This window comes from Hakea prostrata, chromosome 1 (genome assembly GCF_041222555.1).
Source record: "Hakea prostrata isolate BN-2017 chromosome 1, UWA_Hpros_2, whole genome shotgun sequence".
Taxonomy (NCBI): Eukaryota; Viridiplantae; Streptophyta; class Magnoliopsida; order Proteales; family Proteaceae; genus Hakea; species Hakea prostrata.
In genome coordinates this window covers 15,257,418-15,282,858 of record NC_142600.1, presented here as the reverse complement: position 1 = coordinate 15,282,858, position 25,441 = coordinate 15,257,418, and the positions used below count along the sequence as shown (strand labels likewise).

The following is a 25,441-nucleotide window of genomic DNA, read 5'->3' as shown; positions in this document are numbered from 1 at the left end:
ATACCCAGAAGACACGGGCATGGCTAAACACACACCACCACGCCTTTCTAAAGAACAAATTTGAAAACTCAGATGCCAGAGGATGAGGCCATCTCTACCTGTTGCCAGCCCTAACTATAGGGCAGTTGATACTAAATCTCCGGGCTAACAATTTTCTCTGGCAATACATCAGAGTAATAACACAATTGCATTAGAGGCACCGTGAAATGTCACAAGAAATTAATCTCCGTCTCATAAACAAAAGAAACAAACCACTCAACTATGTGAGCCAAAACAAAGCAGAAAACTCAGCCGATTTCCCCTAAAAAGAAACTCAATAAGAGGAAATCAGAGGAAAGCACACTCAATAATGTTGAAACTGATGACAACGATTGAAACCTTGTATTAAATGATAAACCACTTTCTTCGGCTAGATAATTAGATATCAATCCTCTGGAACTGGGGCTGTTGGGCGCTTCATTGATGCACACTTGATGAGATGGTTGTAGCTTCCTTTCTCCTTGAAAAGCTGGGCAAAATGGGGTTTACAGTAAAGGATGCCATTAAGAGCTGCATAGTTCGATGGAGAAATGGAGCAGCCCCCATGGGAGCACTTGAAACAGGATTTATGGTATGACTGTCCTTCCACAGTTACCTGACGACATTTGAAAGACAATTCAAAATTTATCATGTAACAAATTCACCAACACTCAAAGAAAATGCATTTGTTAAATTGTACATCTAAGTTTTATCAGACAGCTTCAGGCTTCGTAAGAAAAGCAAAATAATTAAAATTATGTGTTCCAGATATACTCTATGCCCTGCAGCTGGATACTGAGTTTTTGCAGGAAATATAACTTTGCTGATATCTAGAAACCATGGTTAGAAAAATAAAATCTCACCTTTTCCTTCCAATGGAAGATTCACCAAAAGCAACGCCTAAAAATTAATGCTTACATGCAATCATACTCCCTAATAGCTTACAATGACAACAAATAACCAATAGAACACAGTTTAGTAGTAACTCCTCGCTGTTCAATAAATAATTAAACAGCCAACAGAAAAATGGTTTGCATAAGAGGTTTCACACAATCAATAGGCACACAAAATATCCCATTAACATTATACAGAGAAACCAGACGGCTTTCCCACTTTCCCGTTGGGGTATTTGTTTGACGGAAAAGAGTGCAAAGGGTAAAACTGGGTGGCAAACTCATACTTGTTTCCTACAATTACCACAAATGCAACCTTTTGGTCAGATGGAGTCGAGAACTCCAGACAAACTCATTTAATGGATTTATTCTTGCCCAATAAGGTGGAGCGCTACGTTTCCCTACCTCATTTACTTTCAAATGCCCACCAATAACTTTTACTTTTGAGTCTATTTCTCACCCCAAGACCCGTCCCCAGTTGAAAATGCATATTTCATAACTTCCTTTTCTTTCCTTGTCAACCTAACACCCACCCCTTTTTACCCATCAAAAACACCCCTCCTTAGGAACTATGAACTCCAACTAATGAAGTAGACAAGCACCTCAAATGCATTTTCCACATACCTCACTACAAGGGTCAACTCAAAACACAAACCAAACACCAGTTGGTAGATAATCAGAAGAAACTTTGTTCCAGAGGTCACACACTGCGGAAGTACAAGATCTAGTGGATTTTATAGCCCAACTTCTGTATTGGGGACCTCGTCCATCAGGCCGTCCATTTGGGCTCGAAACACTTTCAGGGGTCCCCGTCCTTGGGCTTCAATCATGGTCCACCTCACCAGCCTATCTTTCTCCATGGAAGCCACTCAAAGTCTGTCACTTTAGGTGTGTAACAAGGCAATCCACAGATTATAAATCAGTTCCATGTTACCATTATACCTGTAGTTATAGTGAAAGTCAAAATACCTATTTTGCCCTTGTCTCTTAGCATAACTTCTGTCCTTCAATACCTAACCGAATCACTGGTTTGCTACTCTGATATTGCTGAGATCTGTAATACATCTAAAGGACTGACTAATCTATCTATCCCTCTCTTCTAAATTCTGTTTTGAGAGGTGATACTTACTGTTCTTCCAACTCCTAATCTACTAGGTGCATCTTGTATCTTCTGATCCAGCACTTAATTCAAACTAAGATTTTCAGGAAGCCATAATCACTATATTTGTTGAACTCAATGTGAATTTGGTGCCTTGGTGGCCATCCAACAAGTTGCTTCTAATAATTATTCTCCAAAACTGGTTTAATCTCTGACTGAAGATTCATTCCGGCACTATTTTGATCATTAAAACATGGTTCTAGATTAAAAACCCACCACATTTCTTTATGAACAATCCAACTCTGTGAATTCACCAGGAATAGCATGTACACAGAAGAAAACCATCGAAAGCTCAACTGCTCAACAAAAATCCATCTCAATTGCATATAGCTTAAGATATCATACTAGCTATAGAATGTTGACATCATAATTCCATTTTTTCCCCAAAAAAAAATCAAATTTTTAGAAGAAAGATAATTATGGGAAGGCAGGAGGGCAGAAGACCTGAAGTCCTAAGTCCTAACAATCAAAGAAAAAACGATTATAAGAAACAGAATCTCAACTTTAAGGTTGGGAGTCTCACCTTCTCTAGTGGGTAAGCTGTTTTACCACAAGTAGCACATTTTTCTAGTGTTCCAGAAAACATGCTCGCAGCTTTACTAGGTGATCTTGTCTGAAATCCACATAATGAGTTAAACAATTAGATAACAATTATGATGGTACTACAAAAAATGTAGCAAAGACATGGCAACATCAGGGAAATTACCAGTTCAGGTGTCAACTTCTCAGCTGACCTTGAAGCTGCCGAGAAAGCAACGTATCAAACAATAAAACTATCAGAAACTGAAGAAGAATAAAAATAAGGATAAAGTAGCCAAAAAATACTATACATACGAGATTGAAAATTCTTGGTGAAATTGCCAGACTCCCTGAAGAGCTGCTCAAAATGTGGCTTGCAATATAGAACACCTTCCATTGACGAATAACTGCTAAGCTGAAAACAGGTATATTTGAAAACAGGTAAGAGTTTGCTCCCAAATCCAATTCAAAAGCAAGATTTATTTTTGAGATGAGGAGAGAATATAGGTCAATAAATATTTAAAGACAGTGCAATTTATATGGTGTGTGTGATTTAGCCTACATGCATAATGTAATAAATTAGAACTTTAGACCACCCCATCCTCTTATTCAGGTGCGCAAAGCTGCAGATCAGCCTGGCAAAAGTTCTTCAGGCCTGAAAAATAACACAACCTGAACCAACCCACTGAAACCTAAGCTGGGGAAGCTAAGTTCAAGTTGGTCCGATCAACGCCAAGTCTCAGTAAGAACAAGGCAGAAATCATCACTTAGATGCCTCACATTCAGAATACTCAACAACCAGTGCTTCCTCCTCCTAATAACTCTTCCCCAGATAAATTCAAACCAGACAGCTCCTGAATGTACATAATTCCTTCTTGACCCTTTCCCTTTTCTTGTCCATTTCCTTGTCTTCTTCTTCTTAGTGATCATCATGAAGTACAAAGATTTGGCATCAACTTCCTATCACTACCCTCAATCTTCACCTACTTCTCCCTTCCTTTCCATTAGATGATCAAACAACTAATGCAAATAGTAACAACTAGGAATCGTGTGGTCATGCCAGTTACAACCCTCGGTAGGTAAAGGAAGATAATACCATAGGAGAAGTAATCCTATTAAAGTAACTTATGATATGACAAAACCAGAAAAGATAAAAATCAAAAGCACTATGACGACTACTTCACTAGCATATTGTAAACATTTGGTGAGAAAGATAAATAAGTAGTAAAAAGAATGAGGTTACATCAAGGCTTAGATGGAGTACAACTGTACAACTGAAGTAAACAACCCCAATAAGTTGGGATGAAGCACTTTGAGTTAAATTTATGAAATGCAAGATCTTCTTTGCATGAGAAAATGAATTAAGTGTTCTGAAAGAATGGCTTGAATATTTTGCTGTTCATTGCTAAGCAGAAACAAAAGATATGTGAAGAAATAGAACAACGTTACATTACAATTCAAAAGATAATGAAGTGGCCATCGGAAAATTAAATGACTCCACTACTAACTCTACAGTGGACAACAATGTGTTCCTCGTCAGGTAGTTTATCCTATTCTTATGCCATACACTAGGGTAGATACGACCATATGCCAAGCAAACCAGCATGAGCAAAACCGAAGTTTCCACAAAAAAGATGAACTTGGTCTAATATAACACTATAATGAGGAGTATGAAGCTGTAATGGCTAAGAATCAAAAAGGAATTCTTATATTGCGAAGCTGAAGTAGTCTTGAAATAGCAATGGAAAAGAATAGTCCTGCCTCATGTCCACGCCTAAGCAAGCCTTGAGCCACATAACAGAAGCACTAGAATTCCCAAAGGAAGATCAGCAGACAGAGATTCCCTCTTAATTTTAGGCTTCACGAACTAACTGAAGAATCTTTTATCATCCTAAAGCAAACACATATCAGTGGGGAGGGAGAATATGTATCCTACATGTTTCTGAACCGCAGGATCTAAAAAGGGGAAGAACAAACTAACTCATCATACCTTCAGAGTACCTTTGCAGTGATTGCACTTGAAGCAGGACTTATGGTAAGAAACTCCATCCGCAGATAACTGATCGACCACGTAAACAGTCTTATCACAAGCCTTACACTTCTGCTGTGTGCCGAGAAAGGCCATTCTAGCTTTAGATCTGAATTTTTTTAGGATCTATCATGAGCGCAAACAAGTACGAGTTTCAATGTAAATTAACATGAAGATCAAATGAAGCAAATATAAAACCTTTTTCATTCTGTCGAAACCTCACCTGCTCTAATTTCTTCGACAGTACGATCGAGACGTGGAAAGCAAAACCACGATCAATAAACGCAGGATACTTTCTCAAACTCTGCAAATTGAAGGAGAACGATCTGAACCGTTTACAGAACAGATCGTCAATAGAACTACTACAGAAGCTAAATATCCAGAGAAGATCGAATAGCACAACCAAAACAAGCAGAAATTGGAAGACCTCGTCGGTCAAAAGACCAAGCCAACAAAAGGCGACTTTTTCTGAAAACAACTCTGCAGATCAAACCTAACGAATAACGATCAATCAATCGCCACCAATTGAAGATCAATTAAGAATATATTAACAGCTCGACGGAAGGTGGATAGTCTAGCAGCTCTCAACAAAATGGGCAAAATGAGCAAACCCAGACTAGAATGGATAACATAACAGAACAGCTTTTTGCAGCGAGCGGAGGCAGCGAATGAGGAAAGCGAGAAACCGAAAGAAAGGGAAAGGTGTAGCGCATAGGGGCTGGTATCGGTTTATTAATTATTTATTATTACATCTTACAGGACCGACGGGACCCACGCTGAGCTGTCCATAAATCAACGAATTTAATGTTGCCATGTGGCTTTTATCTTAGCATTCTCTTTCTCGCGTTTCATTTAACGAATAACGAATCGAAACGCGCCTTTTCACTTCGACCAAAATGCCTTTGGGTGTTAAAAGAGGTAGGCCACAACTTCCATGTTTCGCAGTTTTTTTTTTCTTTCCCCTATTGGTAGAAGAAAATTTCATAGATAATGAATATATTCAGAATGTGCTTCTCCTTACATTCTTCCACTATATGGAGATTTGACTTTCTAGGAAAACTTAACCATACTAAAAAGCCAATTTGCATTATCAAAACATCTCAATTAAACATCCTATGCTTTCATAATGAAATCCTTTTCTTCCCCTTGAGCTAGATGCTCTTCGTGTGGTAGAGGATGTGAGAAGATTGCTCTCTCTCGAACCATCTTGGTCAGTTCGATATGTTTCTAGGTGGGCTAACTCTGTTGCCGATTCCCTAGCTAGGAAGGCCCGGTCCATGACAAGTAGGACTGTCTGGTCTATTTCCGTTCCTTAGCTTCTTAAAGCTTGTAATCAGGATGTCTTGGGTTTTTCTTGCTCTATTTCTAATTAAAGTCTGTTTACAAAAAAAAAAAAAAAAAACAAAATCCTAACAAAAAGGGCAACATCCAAGGCCAAATGGAATTGGATGGTGTAGGTAGAAAATCAAATGCAGGTTGCTCCTTAGTCCCTACACCATGTCTCATCAATGTGGTAAGAGGGGGCTAGAAAATCTATTGAGTCGAGTTTGGTGGCTGTCCCCACCTCTCCCTTTCTTATTCATGCAGGTTTTTCACCCTCTAGTCTGAGTCTCGAGAGTTTAATATAAATTTCATTTTGGTAAAAAAAAAATGTGGTAAAAGGGAAGATGTGTGTGATTTGAACTTTCTTCAAAATATCGAGAATTTAAGCCCCCACCACAGAATTAGTTTATACCAATCCTAAGCTAATGACTCGAAAGCAGTTGCCCAAAAAAATTCCAGAAATCCACACAAGCTTTTTCAACCTTGAGTGATCAACTTCTACACACATTATAGGTTATGCATGTAAATATAGAGAGTTTAACTGCTTAACAATTTTTCTAGCATTGGGTGCTAAATGACTTCATATGTCGCGTGTCTGGTGGTCGTCCCCACCTTGTTTCATTATGGACCAATCTCTTGTTCTGGCGATATAGATCTCCTAGAGCACCTTTATGTAAATTTAACTTTGCTAAAAATAAATAAAGATTAAGTAATTATTAAAGATGAACAAAACAATCTTCAGGTGTTGTTCCATAAGAGTAGTCCTCATCCTCCCCTTTACAATGTAGGGCTAAGCCTATATCGACCAATCCATTTTTTTACACAATTGAAGACCCACATTAGGTTGAAAGTAAGCCTACCAAAGTAGACAGAGTTTCTAATATTCTAGAAAAAATAACATTACTATAATTATAACAGAGAACATCTGTAGTGTAGAGGGTCTATCTAGACCCAAATCAGTAAGAAGACATTAACATAGAAGAAGCAATAAGCTATGGGAAAGAAAATGAGTTTTCAATGAGAGGTCACATTGCCCAAATACACTTAGTCTAGTTACATGAAAGGAAAATGTTCTAAAGGGACTTAATACAAAACGAAAATTTTAAATTTGGAGTGAATTGAAAACTTCCAAAAATACCTCTGCCAGTTCATCAGGCATGGGAAAAAATAGAAAATTTGTTGGCAGCCAAAGCCCCAAAAAGGAAGAAGAAGAAAAAAAAATGTTTGAATAATGGAATTCATAAAACCATCAAAATCATGAGATGCCTCAAAGCATGGAGAAATTAGATTTATGCCCTTAACCATATCAATCATAGAGGCATCATCTTTTCAAGATAAAATCGCTAGGAGTGTTAACACAGTGGTTTGGGGATAAAAACATCCAAAGATCAACCCAAAATAAGTCCCAGTACCATTTCCTACACATTTAAAAACCATCCACCAAGAATAGGTAGGATCTGGATTTTCTGATACTATTTTGGGTCCTTGATCCATTATTGTTAATAATCTTTGGGTTGAAGACAGAGACTTTGTCAAACTATCTAACCACAATAGTAATAATCAAAAGTTCTTAGTAAATAGGGCATGGGTTCGACTCTCTTGAATGATTATAAGTCATGAGCAAAATTAGAAAATTTGATAGCAGTCAAATCCCCCAAAAAAAAAGGGGGGAAAATGTATAAGTAATGAAATTCACAAAATCATCAACATCAAATCATGAGATGTCTCAAAGCATGGAGAAATAATATCCCTGCCCTTCACTATATTATCAATCAGAGGCATCATCTTTTCATGATAAAATCTCTAGGAGTGTTAACATAGTGGTTTGGGTACGAGAACATCCAAATATCAAACCAAAAGGAGGTCTCAATACCATTTCCTACACATTTAAAAAACATCCATCAAGAGTAGGTAGGATCTTTTTGGTACTCTTTTGGGTACTTGATCCATTATTATTAATAATGTTTGTGACGAAGACAAAGGTTTCGTCAACATATCTAACCACAAGGGTAATTATCAACAACTCTTAGTGAAGAGTTCATGGATTTGACTCTCTTGAATGATATAATAGTTCTCCACCTCCTGGTCCAGCTTCTTGTGAAAAGACTTAGAAAATAATAAGTTTCGTATATGCTAAAAGGTTAAAGTATGAAGCAGGAAGTGATCAACGTGCTTCTCCTTGCAAAAGACAAATGGTTAGATTTCCATGTACTCAGTCTAGATTTCAAATAGCAACATCCTACATGCTGCATCCGAACCGATTATAGCTTCGGATAGTTTGATTGGGGAGGGTTTAGCTATACTACTTGCCATGCAATGGGCAGTGACAGAAGGAATTGGCAGCGTGCATATTAGGTCGGATAATGCTACATTGGTAGATTGGCTCAATGGAGGGTGTGGAAATGGTTCTGCTGAGGTGCAATCAATTGTAAGAGATATCAACTATGTAATACACCACTTTCATCGGTGTTCTTTTGTGTATTGTTCTAGAGAAGTGAACCTTGTTGCTCATTCTCTAGCTAGGAAGGCCTTGTCCCTTGGAGGCAGGACTACATGGCCATCTTCCACTCCTTGGCTCCTTGAACTATGTAATCAGGGCGCTTCGGCTATTGCCTTTGAATGAATGTTGGGTTACCAAAAAAAAAAAGTCTAGATTTCAAATGATATAATGGTTCTCCACCTCCTTATCGACATGATTAATCTCTTCCTTCCTAACTATAGATAAGATAGGTTAATCTCAGTCTATAATGGTTAGATTTCCATGTACCTTACACATGACTGACTGCTTTCGCAAGATGTTATCCATTAGTTTTTTAATTTATTTTAAAGAGGAGATCTCTATGGTAAGACACCAAACATTATTTGTATAAGGTTCATAAGTGACTAGACCACCAAAACAAGAGGAGAAATCTATTATTTATCAAAGGAATGTTCCTAATTTTTTTTTAGGGATGAAAAATTCTTTTTTATTTTTTTTTTGGGTCAAACAGGGATGAAAGATTTGTGATATCCTTAATTAAAACTTTTTTTTGGGTAAAATATCCTTAAATAATTTTGTGTTGTTATTTTTTCAATTTTATTTTCAAAATCTTGAATAAGAACAGTACACGCCACTACCTTCCATTATTTGGTTTTATACTATAATAATAAATTAAAAGTAACTATATAGTGGATCCCACTTAAATGAAAATTATGAATGGTCGATCCCAATATTATGACCAAGATCGGGCCTTCCGTGATTCTAGGGTTGTCCTTCTATCATTATGTGGTTGTCAGCTGCACGATCCGCATGGAGTCCATGAAATGAGCACTCAGCCACTCACTATAATTACGTGGTGGCACGATAATTACATTCCACCAGCTAAGAAGACCAAGGAATCAGGAGTGGTAGAGCCTCCACGGCTCTTCTCTTTCAAATATGTATTACAAATCTCGAAATACATTTTGTGCTATGCGCATGTCTATGTTGCATGTTTTTGGGCTGGACAACAATATACTTTTTTGTACTAAATAGAATAAATAGAAGATTGAGATTAAAAGCTTAATTTTAAAAATTTTAAATTTTCAATAGTCTTGCAATTGCTTTGTTTTCTCAGTCAACCATTTGATGTATATGTGCATTGTTGTGTACAAGAAACCCATTGCCACCATTGCACTTCATCTCCAAGCACTCGAAGGAGATGCATTGTTGTTTTAATGGAGAAGTGACCGTTCCCATGATCACCGAGTTAGTTGATTAATGTTAACCTGTCCGCGGAGGAGAGGGCTTGATTTTTCCAAGCCAAGAAATGCTTATTGACCATCTTATTCACCAACTCTGCAAGATTCCAAGCATTTAAGGCCTTTGAAGATAGTGGAACCCCCAAGTATTTAAATGGCGAGGAACCATGTGGATAATCTAAGGTTCTATTAAATTCATCCACGATTTCTAGAATGGGGTAGGAGAAATAAATTTGCAACTTCCCTTGATTTATTGATGGACCCCCAATTGACAAGAGAAGTTGCTAAAATACTCATTCATTGTGTTGGCATTCTCACAATGGACATGATGGTCAAATTTATCACAGGAGGCGGCTAGCAATAAAGTGTCGGAAATTGCTTAGATGTTGCGCAGTCCCTGTAGGGAACGGTCGAGATCGACCAAAATTTCAATTTTAACTATCCATTCTCAAAAAAATATGTCCTCCCCAGACGTATAATGAAGAAATCCTTGATGGCCTGACAAACTAACATGCCAATGATCCCATGTCATTAATAGGCAAAGACTAATTATGTTAAAGAGTTCAATTCTTCTTGGGGTTATTAGCCCATCCCAATTATTTGGTTTAAACTCGGTTAAAAATCAAGACGTATGAGGCCAACACAGTAGATTGCCAAGTTGCCTATTTTACTCCAAAGCACAACATTAACATTTTTTTTCCGGGGGGAGTGTTGAGCTTGATCTGTCTGACAATCGAGATCAAATCTTGACCGAGATTTCGATCTTGATGTCAAGTAGCACATATTGCACATTAAATGCACAACATTAAAGATATGAACTTTAAGCTACCTAGATGAGATCTATGAGTCGGATCCACGTATAATGAATAACCTGTGCAGCTCAAATGAGAAACTCACGCAAAAACCTAAGTTGCATGAACGGCAAGGCGAGGCACTCAGGTTGACAATGGTGCTTGACTTAAAACCCGGCGTTCCTATGCAGTCTCTTCCCCGACCTCCACCGCCTCCTAGCTTTTTCTATTTCAAGCATGTTGTTGCCGGCAATATGGGCTACACTTAAAAAGAAGAGCAAATTGCACGGGCACCCCAAAATGAAGGTCTAAAAGCATTGACACCCCACTTTATGTTTGAAAAACACATAGGTCCTATTCTGTTAGAATGGTTAATTGTACAAGTGTAAAGACTAGGATACCCTTATGTATGATGGAGAAAAGACATCAACTACCCTCCTCTATGAGAGTTATTCTCCATTGGCATTTGTGATCTCTTCGAAACTGAGAGGTAGCTAGTATTAGCGGAAGAAACGACCTTATGCTTCGTTGGCATCTGTGGTCTCTTCTTCCACGAACTTTTTTTGTTTTCTTCATTAATTAGCTCCCTATGTTCCTCTCTTTTCCATCCATTCCCAGCTTACTTTGATTTCTGACACTCTCTTCTTTAATATCTTCTTCGATTTCATTCTAAAAGACCCAGTAGATTCAGCCATGGCAAGATAGAAAGCAGTCGATTTTGAAGATTACTTGTCGATTATGGTTGAAAATTTGGGCGAGGGATTGATTGCAAAGCTCGTGGAATGGGTTTCGATTACTGATGGATGCTTGAGAAGAGAGTCATTACATTTGAGAACTTAAAGAGGAAACTCCCCCTCGTTAGGCTTCCCACCTTGGTCTCAACTTTCCTTGGGGCTCCTTATTGAATCCTGCTTTATGGTTTTGTTAAACCGTCGGTATTGTAGTTGCAGCCAGATAATTCCAATCGACTGGGATGATCTAATCTACTCCAATCTATTACTTTTCAATGTATTTGAGTAATTTCAACAAACACAAGGGAGGCAAGATGGTTCTGCTACTCTTCAATGTGTTTAATAAAATGCCCCAACCAAAAACCGGACAAATTGGTCTCTCCAAATCTTATCCCGAAGCTTGGGAAGGTCCGGCGCACTTACTAAGTAGACAAGCCATTGTTCGGTCTTGTTCTTACGGAAAGTCGTGCCATCGACTTGTCATGGGTACTGCTAAAAACCGATCCTTCTCCTCTACTTGTTCTACGAGTCCTAATACTAATTTCTCTTGTTGATGTATCGACAACCAAATGCGAGGATTAACCGCTCAATTTTTCCAAGGTCCTTCGCGGGATTTCCTAAAGCTAGCTCGACGACGGTGGTCAACACTTCACCCTTCATCCGGCCGGTGAAGGGTATTTACGTTGTGTTTTGTGTTTTTTGTTTTTTTTCCTCAAATTTTGATATGGGTATTTTTGGAATAAAAAAAAAATAAACAGTGGTTTAACAGTTTTTACTAACAGATTGGACTAAAATGTCCAATGCAAATTCAACTTTGGGGTGTTTTTGTTTTTCAAACATAAAGTGGGGTGTCAGTGCTTTTAGACCTCTATTTTGGGGTGTCCGTGCAATTTGCTCTAAAAAGAAACATAAAAAAAAACAGTGGCTACACTTGCGTTCTTAAATAAATTAATAAATTTAAGTCGATTGCTTGATACTTGATAGCATGACGCTCAACCAACATTGGTGCTATTGACAACACAGTACACACAAGGGCACAGAATTAAATAAACTTTTTATTTTAAGATAAATTGAATAATAATGTCATGTATTTACTATATCTGGACAATACGGTCAATACGGCAATATCCACGTAAATAGTATATTTTTTCACAAAATAATCAAGGTCTTTTTATATGCCCTCGTCTTAGGAAAACAAAACAAGTTTTGAAATTTGCTAATTAAATTAAGGATTAGGCTTCAATAACTGGTGCTGTTAATTTTTTTGTTAAGAATCATTATGAAATGACGATTGTATACTTAACTATAAGACATGCAAATGAAATTACAATCATACCGCTATATATGTCACTCCTTTCCTTTTTTATCCTCACCATTAATAAGATTTTTTTTAAGGTCACTTGTGCAGTTGGTTAGCATTTTAAGATTTATGTAATTCATACAAAAGCAAGTCGTTTCACCGGAATAATAACAATCTCTCCCTCCTTTTCTTTCTTTTTTATATTTTATTTATTTATTTAACATGCTAGTCATAAACTAATATGTTGAGTCTCCTTAGTGGGATGTATTACATATAGGTCTCAACTAAACTAATACTATTACCCACCATTAAATGTTTTCAAATTTCAAATCTAGAAGAACTTTTGTAATACATATAATAGAGGTGGGCCAAGGAGAAATTCCTTCACCCATCTTCTTCCTTCACCTTATCAAACTTACAATCGAAGGAAAAAAAAAACACTCTGAAGGCGAGGGAGGGCCCCTCAATTGAGGGCCCAATAGAGAAAGGGGAAGAGTGGGGGAGGGGTGTAGTTGGAAAGATCCTTGACTGGAGGTATTTCAAGAAAAAAAGAGGTTGGAACGAACAAATGCAACTATCTTTATGCCTAGGTGCTGCACTGCAATTATATCTATGCCTTCCCATTCTTTTTTTTCTTTTTTTTCCTGCTTTTTTGTTCCAAAGAGGTAGCACCCAGTGTGAAGAGGTGACCACCGCACAAACAAATATGGTTGAAATCTTGCAAATCACATCACCGTTTAAAAATATTCGAGGTGGATAGGATTAATTCGAATTTGAATCGATTTAGGTAGATTCTAATTCTGAAAAATAATTTATGGACTATGACCGCTTTCAAGATAATCTGATCTGCTTATCTCATGAAGATGCCCTATCGACCTTTAAATGGGGCAAACATGGTGGTTTATTTTCTTCCTTTTGTGTTGAGTGGTTTCCACAACGTGATTTCCAACTATAATTCTAGCAACAGGATTTTTTTTTTTTTTTGGAATGAGGTTCATTCGGACAGCTTGCGCGCACCATGGCTACATCTTCGAGACGCTTTTTATATAATTAATATAGGCAACCCTTGGCTCTGAAGGAATTCGAACTCTGACCTCCTATGTAGAAGCATTGGTCTTTGCCAACTCAGTCACCCCTCAGGGTTACTGGCAATAGTTTCCACAGGTGAAGGAAGGAAGATGGATGAAATAATTCCTCCTTCACCTACCTATATTATTAATAACAATAAAGTATTTGAAGGTATTTTAATCTTATCATATGTATTAAACAATGTTATGCACATTTTAGTTACTACAAGTTTATAATTTAAAGACACTTAACAATAACTAACAATGTTAATTTGATTGGGATCCACAAATAATATATTACATTAAATAGATTTACCATTAGTTTATGGTTTACTAAAAAGACCTAATTTTTTATTTAATATATGTGTAGAATAAAGAATTGTTTTAACTATAGTTGTAGGGAATATTCTATTTTAGAATTAAACTGGCCACTTCGATATGAATAATATAAAATCGTCACTTATGTTTTTTATATAGATTATTTTCATAGTGGAATGGCCTTTGACATGTTGACAGATGAAGTGCATCCCACCATTTAACCAAACTGATTTCGTTTCCTTTTATATTCATGATTCATCCATCTTAACCTTATCATCTTTTGTATAATAAATTAGTATAGATCATGGGGCCTGCCATACTGGTTACCTGGAACGGAAGGAACCAGCTACTTAATAAGAGGGTTTGGCGTTTGATACGTTAATATAGATCATGAGGCCTGGTTACCTAGAACGGAAGGAACCTGTTACTGTTTAGCCGAAAAAGCTTGGATCCTCATCAAGCTGAAATTCCGATCCCACCGCCCAAAGTGAATGGCTTGATGGTCCTGTACATTTATTGCGCAGGAACCCAAGCAAGGTCCCTGTTTAGCAACCGTGCATGATTCCTACAACATCAACAACAAATACATTAATGAATAAAGAGACACGCATTTTTTATTTTGGTAAAGAGAAGTATCTTTTCAATGCTTATGTGGGATGTGAATTTTTATTTGCTACAGCGCTTGTGGTAAGCCGTAAGTCTTTTTCACACGTATAAGAATAAATCTAAGAGTTGTGAGAGAAAACGAGGGTAAGTACAATTTTTTTTCTCTATCTTTAAGTTATAAAATTTGCTATTTTATAATTGTACAGAGTGAAACCTCGCTCTTTGCATTGATGACTCTATCTTAGAATTTCTCGTTCTCAAATCATGATCAAAGAAATTAGGGATTTTATTTTGTAAATTAATACACTATCAAAATTTTGAAAATAAAAAAAAGTTCATATTTACATATTTACCACACATTTAGGGGAGGAGCCTATTTTTTATGAGTCTGGATCACCTCTCCGTTGGAAAAGCAATGTGTGCTCCCTCATTGCAAAATCAGGTGGGGGCCATGTGGGACCCGCTGGTGGTCCCATCTCTAAATTTTTTTATCCTACCTGATTTTGTGGTGAAGAAGCATCGGTAGAGTACACACTGTTCTCTGGTGGTGATCCCAACTCATATCTGAGCATGATAAGGTGGAGCAAAGGTGAATCTCTCCCATAAATATGTGGTGGAAAGGTATGAGTGAAGCAAATTCTTCCACCCTCTCGATAGATGAGGATCCCTACTCAAAAGATATACTAAGTTGAAGTTCAATTTCTGGAAGAGTGATCAAATTTTATTTCAAATGGAAAAACACAAACAAACGAGCCATTAAATCACAACACAAGATACCAATGTTAAACCCTAAACTCCATGCACGTCTGGTTCACTGTGGAAGCTTGTTGAGTTTGTGGTACCGATACACCCCGTATGTCTTTGAGGAAAACCTAGCTGGGTTTTGTTATTTCACAGGTGATGAATGAGGTCCAATCATAACTTCTGTTGGTGGGCAGCAACATATAGCCCAAGACAAACGCTTACATTCTTTGTTCACCACACTCCTGGGAAGAACACTCTTGTATTTCCCATTGCTTATTACTTCAATCTGGTCTCCAATATGAAAAAGGAGGATGTTTGGAACATAATCAACAGCAACCGAGTTGTCATCTTTCCACACTTGAAGGCCAGGAACTTCGTTGGGGAACAAGAATGGCGAGTGCAGACATGTCGAGCTGTGCATGTGTGGTTCCACTCCCAAGGCCAGTTCAGGTTGTGGGCATGAGGGATACATGCTTATCTTCATCTCCAGCTCAACTTTGTCATCACCCAATATCGATTTCAATGTCTTCCTTTCCAAACCAAGACCCCTGGATAGCATTTCCAGAATCTTATCAGTCACTTTTGAGCTCTGCCTCGGTGTATTCCTCGTTCACTTCACTGAGCCAAATTCCACAGAAAAAGATGAAGTTGAGTGCCAAGAATTCTTCGAGAGAGAGAGGTTAATTGCATTGTCCATACCTGTAAACAATAGGGTTTTGGGCCAAATTTCAACTACGATGGAAGAAATAATCTACCCACTCCAACTTCTCAAGGTTCTTTGTCATCTTTGTTCCATAGCCATCAAGCTTACCAGAAGCAGGATCATTGGCATATTTCTCTTTCTCTTCCTGTGGCAGCTTGAAGAGCTCCCCTCCAACCTCCTGTAACCGAGCAATGAGTGATGATGGACAGCCATGATCGATTAAAAGAAAGAAACCCCACATAAGAACATCTTCCGGTTGTGACAGAGATATCACTGGCCGGCACTTTAACTCCCTCAAGTGCTTTGCTGTTCTCCGGCCTCTCGATGGCCAACCGAATATACTGTGCAGGCAGTTCCTAGCTTGATCCCTTCAAATGACAAAGCTTGCACCCTTTTGACTTCCATGGCTTCTTAAACTTCGCTATTCTTTCTTCTATCTGAACACGATTAAGCACTTCTATTTATGCACCCTTAATTGTTCTGGTCGAAACATTAGACCTGTAGTTACACCTCTCATTTGATTCTACTCGCCAAAGCTGACTGGTGACATTGTACCCCTTTAAATATATAAGCTTTCTATACTAAAAAACATTTTTTCCACCATTGCTCAAGAAGCATAGAAGGAGAAGATCTTGCTCTTTTCGTTCTGTTCTGTTAGGTCTGAATGAGTGGGATGAAATTTACAACCTTTTTCGGAGGGCAAGAGGAGAAGAAGACGAGAGGAATTACATAATACCAAACACTTCTATTGCTGTTTGTTTGAATAAGAATTGTTTAATGAACCATGAATTTGACACTAAAAACCTAATTAGTGAACGGTGATATCTCAGGTATTGATCGCCGGCTTGGTTTCTGGACGTAACATCTTGTTAATTACAATCAAGAAAGGAAAAAGGAGGAAGGAGAAAGGAAACCCCATTTCTGGAGATGAGGAGAAAATCCATCGACATACATTTTAGTCCGGAATCCGTTAGTTGCTTTGCTTGTGAACGACTCTCTTAGTAGAGTATTTATTTTCCGATTTCCTTGCATATCTGGTTTGGCACTAGGAACAAAGACAAATAGAAGGTAACTGAGAATAATATAGCTTGTACTCTGAGCGTCTACAATATACATAATGAAATCAAATCAAGCAGTGAATCGAGAAGTTCCAGACTTTTTTCTTCACTGACTGTTTCCATAGTGTTTATGACCTGTAATCTAAAGTCTCTATTATTTTCGACGCATTTGTTTTCTTTTTATGTCATTTTAGCTCCAATTTTTCTAACCTTCTATAACAAAAATAAAATTTGGTCAAAACAAATTACAATTCTAACAATTTAAAGCATAAAAAAGATGTAGCAAACAAAACGCAAAATGATGATCATGATGATGATAAAAGAGATTTGTAATTTAGAGGTTGAAATTGCAAAGTACGGAGATATTTTCCAAATCTTTCCTGCATGATATATAGACGGATTGTGATTCTAAATTTGAACACCATTCGATTTAGTGTTGGGTTCTGGAGGAGGGTTATAACTGTGTCTCCCAGTATCTCAACTAAGCTAAGCAATTACGATGCAATATGTATTGACTACATTCTCTTTTTGGGTGACGGTAGGAAGTCTACGATTTGTTGATCATTGCTTTCCAGATTTGATTGAAGACCATGTGGTACTAGGTACCCTATAGATAAGATCCGGAATGAGCCCCAAGTGAGTATGCCCCAAGTCCATCTGTGTGATTCCTCATTTTGAAAATAGATTAAGAAGTAAGGATCATGATGATAGATAATTGAGTTTCTATATAGTTATTCTAATAAATAAGGATGAAGAAGCAAGATAGCTTGGCTGGAGTTGGATTCCATTTCAATAGACTATGCCCATATTGATAGCAATGTTCAATCCTTCCTTCAATGTCAAAAGTTCAGTTTCTAGAACTTCATTACATAACATTTTTCGTGAATTCGCCTCAAAAGCTCCATCTCTAATAACTCCTCTCCCAATTTGCAAAAATTTACCTACGAGTTTGTTTTTTAATTTCACATCCAAATCAATTCTATCATTTTGTTTATTAATAGTAAATATCTTTATTATTAATAAACAATACTATTGACTTGGATGGGAATTTTTAAAAAAATCACAAATTAATTTGATTTGCAAATTTTTTAAAAAATATAAGGTTTCAATAATTTGTTAAAAAAACAATAAGAAAATTAATACACAAAAATAAGACATTTTAATGAAAACAACAAAAAAATTTAAAAATACCCCCAAGATAATTGACAAATGTACAGACACCTTAAAATGTTGCTCAAATTTGCACAATAGTACACTTTGATAGAAAACTTTGTTAAGCCAAATAGCCATTGTTAGATGATGTTAATCCCTAAAATGCCCTTAACCTCTAGTGATCTTAGTGTTATCCTCAGTAAAATAAAATAAAAATTTAATCTTCTTTTTTCCTTTTGTGAGTTTTTTCTTTTACTTTTGTTGGTCATTTTATCTTTTATATTAATAGTAAACTCCTACATACATATGCACATGTGACCACATATAAAGGTATAGAAAAAATATTAGACAAAGAAAGCTAGTAATATGTCTCATATATATGACTTGGTAATTAATTAGTTTTCAAATTTATGTTTAAAATTATTAATAGATCATAAATACTTTGTCCATAAATCAAGCAAAGTTTAAACATTTGGTAAAACTTGTCAAAATTAGGTTGAGCCAACTCTCAATTAGATAAACTTATACTAAGTCATAGTCATTGGTAACCATTAGTTATAAGGTTGTTGAATATATCATAAAGATAAATAATATTTCGAACTACAATGTGAAATAATGAAAAAATGTGAAATAAAGTGATCACACATGTTTAAAGTTGTGATGCCTGCTGAAAATACTTATCATGTGAGGTGTTTTAAGATTGGTTAATTTCATGTTTTTCCCTAGTGAAATAGGACTATTTTTTTCATTAACACATTTTGCATGACTAAAATTAATAAATAAATAATTGAGAAAGTTTGTGTCTATTATCATTTTCTTTCGCTATGTTTCACTGGTTATCTTTTTTTAAAGAATAAGTTTGAGATGTTGGAGGAAATTGAAATATTACTAACATATAAGAAGAAAAATCAAGGTATTTTTTTCTTCTTTCACAACAATACACATATTAGGTGATTTTTTATATGTTCTCTTTGATTGTAATGTGCAATTAAGTTATCCTATCTCCTACAATTGTCGAGAAAAAAAAAACTAATTAATAATTAAACATAATAATATAATTATATGCTGGTTAAGATTGAAGAAAGAAAGTGGGGCACGCCCCAGCGGTGTTGTTGACCGTGACGAGAACCGTCCGCGTCCCCTCTTGTTACTTTGTTTATTATTTTTTATAAAAACAATGTAATTGTTCTTTTACTTGGTTATTTGCTTTATTTAATTAAACTGATTTGAATTAGTTCTGTTCAGAGTTATCATTCTTTTTTTTAAACTTGATTTGTTAGTTACGTTAATATTGCTTGGTTGTTTCTTAGACTTTTTTTAAAATAATAAACTATGATTTGTTAGTTACGATAAGTTCTGTTGTTATCTTTTTTATAATAAAATATGAAATTTGATTAGTTAATTTAACTTCCTCTCTCTCCCGGTCTCCGCTCCCCTTCTGTCTTTTCTTCTTCCCATTTTTCTTTTTTTTTTTTTGGCCGGGCGCCGGGCGCCCGCCTTCGGTGGGCCCTCCCCCCCCGTCGGTTCGGGCCGGCGGCCGGCGGTTTGGGTTGTTGCCGAAGTGGTTATCATACGTATTATTGAAAGTTTTGTTGCAATTCATATTGACTTTTATTATATTACGAAACAAAGTTATAATTTTGGGTATTATTTATGATTCTATGCTGGTTAAGAACTTTTATAATAATAGTATGATATATATTAATATGACATAAAATTAGCAGAAATATTCTTTAACCAATACCTTTCTAACATCGTTGTTCTTGAAATTAGTAAATAACTACTTAAAATGGAGTGGTCGGGCATTAAAGAAGAAAGGGACATCCAGGAGGCTTTGAAGCTTATTGAGGTAAGAGAGATTTGAAGGATTTGAAAGTGGTTAAATAAGGGGTTGTTTTTGTAAATTAAGAAACTTTAAATATTTAAAATGTAAAACTAAAATTTAGTTTTTACAAGTAAATTTATATTATTTGATTTTATATTCAAAGATTTAATAATTCATAAATTTACAAGATGCAAATACCCATTTTTTTAAATTTTTACTATTGAATTTAATTATGAACACATGATATAAATCTTACGGTAGAATATATATGAGGTATTTTGGTCACAAAAATCACAAATTTTTTTTTTAATCTTATTAGATACTTCAGGGGACGCAGATACAAAGTGTCAATTTATTTAGACTAAAAATGACAGAGATCAAACCTCAGGTATTCAGATGAAAATTATCCTCATTATTTTATGTGAGGGTAAATTAGACTTTATTCAAAAACACGCTTTCGAAATCAGTGATGACGAAACAGTGTCAGCAAACCCACTTCAAACAACATCATTCTACTGGATCCGAAACCGCGAGCTGACAACTACGAAGGTAATTTCCTTTTGTTACCCTGATCAAATATCGATTTTATCATTCCAGGGTCTTTTCGTTTTTTTTTTTTTTTATTCATCCTCGTGAGTCTTCAATTGTTTGCATTTCGAACAAATATGTTTATACGGATCTGTCAATTTCTTGCAAATTAATTGTTGTTATAAGCTTTCTTGGTTATTTTTCTGAATTTATTTCGTTTTTGGAATTCTAGTTTCCCGTTGGAACTGATTCTAGATTATTGATCTTTATTCTATCAGAACCTTAAGAAAGAAACTAATTTTCAACAATAAAATCAATTTATGGAATTGTATGAGATCATCATTACTCCTGAATATACTTTTCTGCTGATTTTCAGGTGTTGTGTTTCAGTGACGTCTTTAATGCTTCTATCATGGTAACAACGAGTTTTAATTATACGTGTTGCAAATTATAGATAAGAATTATCAGGAATGAGAAAGATGTGAATTACACGTTTGGTTTGATGTAATTCTGAATGAGTTTTTCCTACAAGATAATTCTGAAAATGGTTATCCCAAACCATGTTAAAACTATTATTGAAATTTTGGTATAATCAAATGTGCTGCTATGTTTGAATTTGGTTGGGTTAATTAAAAAAAAAAAGAAGATATTAATAAACTTTATAGAGACGGGTGATAGTTTAGTTTACCAAGAAAGTCAATGAAATTTGTTAAATAACCCAATTAAGTATATTTTTAAACTGGATTACCCAAAGACCTCACATCTGTTTCTAGGGTTTCACCGATCTAAATAAATTTCAAATAAGAATGTACAGTACAATTGGGGAAAATTTTAAACACTAAAAGGTTTTTAATAATTAAAAGGTGGTAGAACCTTCACCTCCCAAGTCCCACGTACAAAATTTGGTCAATGTTGGTGCTTCAACACCCAAGTTTCAAGAGGATATCAATGAGAGATGACAATTAGGAGAGAGCATTGGAGAAAACTCAGTTTGACCTGAGTAACCACGTTTTCATTGGAGATATCTGTTGCCAGAAAATGAAGATGATGAAACAGATTAGTTCTCAAGATCTGGCAGTGTTATGGTCATTATGGTTCAAGCTAATAAACCAGAACAGATCATTTGGACTGAGCCAAAGGTTCAAATTCTGGTCCAAGGTGATTCATCTAGTACTTTTCAGACTTGGCCCTTCTCGGAGAGATACTAGCTAAGAAGCTGCAAAGAAGACCATGTAGTGACATAGATGTCCTCATGCGACTTCTCAACAAAGTAGCTTAGGTAAGGGATTCGATGTATATTTATCCAGGAGTCATTCACAACATTTAATTTAGTATTGAAAACCCCAAGAATCATCAAATGCTCATTGCTGGTGTGGAAGCTTCTCATTCGTCCAAAGCTTGCCTTGAGTGCTGTATCAACACATTTTGTCCCCCCAACTGTGGGCCGGTGTCACATCAGGAGCAACCTGATATTGACCACTTGATTCACCAAAAAGATTTACAACTGTAGTGAAAATCACACGGTTTAGTTTGTTGAGTAAGCCTTCTAAGTAGTCATTTCCACCTTCATCTAGACTATGCTTATCTAAGGGCTATGAAGCATCCACTATCAGTTTAGGTATGGGCCATCAATATAAATCATCACTATGCATGAACAAGAGTAAAACTTGAATACTCCAGCCACACTCCTGCAATTACTCCTGAAAAACATTATTTTCTTCATCTCCTTGAGCATTTATTTCTCAGGGGGAGCTGCTGGTTTTCTTACCTGAACTGATTTAATCATTGAAGGTGGCTTCCCGTCCCCAGAAGCGGTCCACTCTCATATTTGATTTGGTCTCAGGAACTAGGCTCGAATTAGGAACGAACCAAGGAGTCCCAAGAATATTTTCACTATAACATGCAATATCGTTGCCGATGAGTATGTTGGAACTTTGATGCGGTGAAGAATCAAAAGGTAATTTTGTTTTTTTTGGTAAAGAAATCTAAAAGGTAAATTAAAAGAGTATGGATATGATATGATGTGATACGATATGATAAGATATAAAATAATACAACTAAGGATATATTAGCTATTTCTTCCAACTAATTAACTAACTGTTCTAACAAGAAAAGGGGAGATTGTCAACTTAGCATAGCTAGTTTTGATGTGTCTATGCTTTTTATCAATTAATTTGAGGTGTTCCTGAAATTTTGCTTAAAAACAAATGATATAATAGTCAAATAAAAGATTTGCCACCAAACATAAATACACGAATTCACTAAGTATGGTATGATATATTTTTGACAGTAAGGCTTGCCCAAAAAATGCTTCTATTTATTAATAAAAGTAGTTTGCATATAAACTTGACTCTTTTAATATTAAGAAACAACCTCAATGGGAAAAATAGTTGAATGATTTCATATGAGAGAACTTCAAATATATAGGTAGCATACATCCCATGTTAGGTAACTATGAACAATAAAAGAAATATATAAAACATGAAAATACAATACATGAAAATGTTTGTATGGAAATATAATACATGTAAATGTTTGTGTAGAAATGATTTAATAGAAAAATCTAAATTAGGATATTGATGAAATGGAAGGATGAGATGCTATGTAAAGAATTCAAATGGAAATAATTCAAATGAGAAGAGTGATGAATGGAAAGAATTCAAATGAGAAGATGAAATGATATGGAAAGAATTCAAATGAGAGGAGTGATGAATGGAAAGAATTCAAATGAGAAGATGAAATGATATGGAAAGAATTCAAATTAGAGACAATTAGGGAAATGATGAAAAATCATCCTTATCACGCCTAATATTTAATTTCTGAATTGAATGATAAAATTCTGTGCAATGAAAAAAATGGTAGAAAAAACATCAAAATATTGCTCAGTTGGTAATGATCGACACTTCTTAATGAAGAGGTCATATATTAGAATTTCCCTGTGGTATATGTAATAGTCTCCAACCTTTAACATAAAGCTATCTATTACAGCACAACAAAAAAATGTGAGAAAAGAAGATGAGAGTAAAAAAAAAATTCAAATAAAATGTTAGGATAAAATCTGATGAACAATCACACAATGAAAAAAAAAAAAAAAAAAAAAAAAAAGACAAAGAGACCCACAAGATTTTACATGGAAAACCCTCAAGAGGAAAAAAACTCACAACCACCAATAATCCACTAATTTCAACAATCTAAAAAATCAGTTGCAAAGAGATGAGAATTATATATTTATATCAAAATCCAAAACCGAGATATAATCAACATCATAACTATCTCAGGGTAATTAGAGCTGTCGGACGAAGAATTTGAATGCAAATCGGGCCTGACTAAAATAGTTTTGGGCGTAAAACTTGCCTTTGCCTCGTAAACTCGGCCTTCGCTCCACTTGCTTCGTGAGCTCCATTTTTTGTAGGGGGCTACCTCCTCTTGTCATCTAGGCACATTGAATTAGATCCATATTCCAAACATAAAATGTATATACAAAAGGTGACATTAGTTTCACACTTTCATTGGGCTAAAGATACAAGTGGGAACGAACAGATGGTTGTAATTTCTTTAACATAAAGGTTTAAAGTTTGGCTAAAAGCAACATTCTGCTTGGATTTCCATACAAAATATAGATAAGATTCCTTCATCTCCTGATATATCATGGATAAGATTCCATCCATTATCTCATGAGTTCTACGCATACAAAAGCAAATGAGCATAGCATATATACACTTTTGCATTGAAGATTGGTTTTTTTTTTGGCCGGGGTGTTGTTGATGCTTTGTTTGCATTGAGGCTTGGTTTTTGTTTTTGGGTGGGTGGGTGGGGGTGGGGGTGTGGGTTGTCGATGCTTTGTTTGGAAATAAAAATAGATATGTGAAGTTTATACATTTATTTATCTTTCACATGGGATTGGGTATGTCGTTAGTTTTTTTAAAGTGAATGGCAAGCTTCGACTAAGGGTGTCAATCGGTATGGTTTCGGTAATTCGGTACAGTTTTGGTATTTACAAAAACGGTTCCTTATGATTTTGGTATTAAGTCGGTACGGAAAAACGGTTTAAACACGGTATCTAGTGCGGTACAATTTTGGTACAAATGAACTTATGCCACTTTTGTTATTAGTTTGCTAAAATCTTAATGAAATTGTGATCAACCAATCGATATAATTTGAAATTAACATAGATAAAACAAATAAGTCTAATTAATAGAGACAAAACAAGTAAATCTAAGAAGAGAAGTGAATGATAAAATGAAAAAGAGAATTAGGGATAGGGAAAAGGTAAAGTGTTTTAATTGTAAAATTACAATTTATATCTCTTAATTTGGTACGATATCAATTCAGTACGGTTTCCGTACGTACCGACGGTACTTTACTCTAATTGGATAATTTCCAATTTCTGATTATTTAATTACTGATTATTGGTTTTTAAATCAAATTATCATCCATGTTCAGAGTAAAAATGTTGAATACTTTATTTTATCTAGATATTATCCGAACCGATAAGTAATTGTTTGAATCTGAATATGAATCTAGTTGCTTAGTGGATGGATACAAATATTTTTCGGTAGGAAAAATTCGGGATATAAATACCCTAAAACGAATACGAATACAAATTCAGAAGCGGATTTTGGCTATACATTTAAGGTCTACATGTAACCTAGATCCAGGCCAAAAATATCCATCTCGATCATGAATTATTATTATTATTTGTTTTTTTATCAATCGGTCATGAATTTTATGATTGAGTATTCTACCCGAATTATAATATGTTGAAATATGTTAAAGTCAAAATACCTATAAATTTGATTAAAAAAAATAATAAATTTTTATAATTTTTAGAATTGAGGTTTGTCTGGACCAACTTTCGCACATCTAAACTACATTCTTAGTGGGATAGCTAATTAAATATAAGATGGAACTTCCCCTTTGCCTCAAAATGATTCAAAGGCTTACCTTCTAGTATGTG

The 25,441-nt window shown here is 35.5% G+C and overlaps 1 protein-coding gene and 1 pseudogene across 2 annotated transcripts; both read right to left on the bottom strand.

Annotated features, from left to right (window-relative positions):
* Nucleotides 1-116: 116 nt before the first annotated feature.
* LOC149027783 (LIM domain-containing protein WLIM2b-like) lies at nt 117-5,317 on the bottom strand. Of its 2 annotated transcripts, none has more exons than XM_089165834.1 (6): nt 4,842-5,317; nt 4,580-4,744; nt 2,905-3,004; nt 2,777-2,811; nt 2,594-2,683; nt 117-634 (listed from the first exon to the last, which is right to left on the bottom strand). In XM_089165834.1, exons 2-6 carry the CDS (start codon nt 4,712-4,714, stop codon nt 425-427), a joined length of 570 nt encoding a protein of 189 aa, XP_089021960.1. In that variant the 5' UTR covers nt 4,715-4,744; nt 4,842-5,317; the 3' UTR covers nt 117-424. The 2 variants fall into 2 exon arrangements, with proteins under 2 accessions (XP_089021960.1, XP_089021968.1); XM_089165842.1 differs by having other exon boundaries at nt 4,580-4,727.
* Nucleotides 5,318-15,285: 9,968 nt separating this feature from the next.
* Nucleotides 15,286-16,326, bottom strand: LOC149027782 (flavonol synthase 1-like; annotated as a pseudogene).
* Between the last annotated feature and the right edge of the window lie 9,115 nt (nt 16,327-25,441).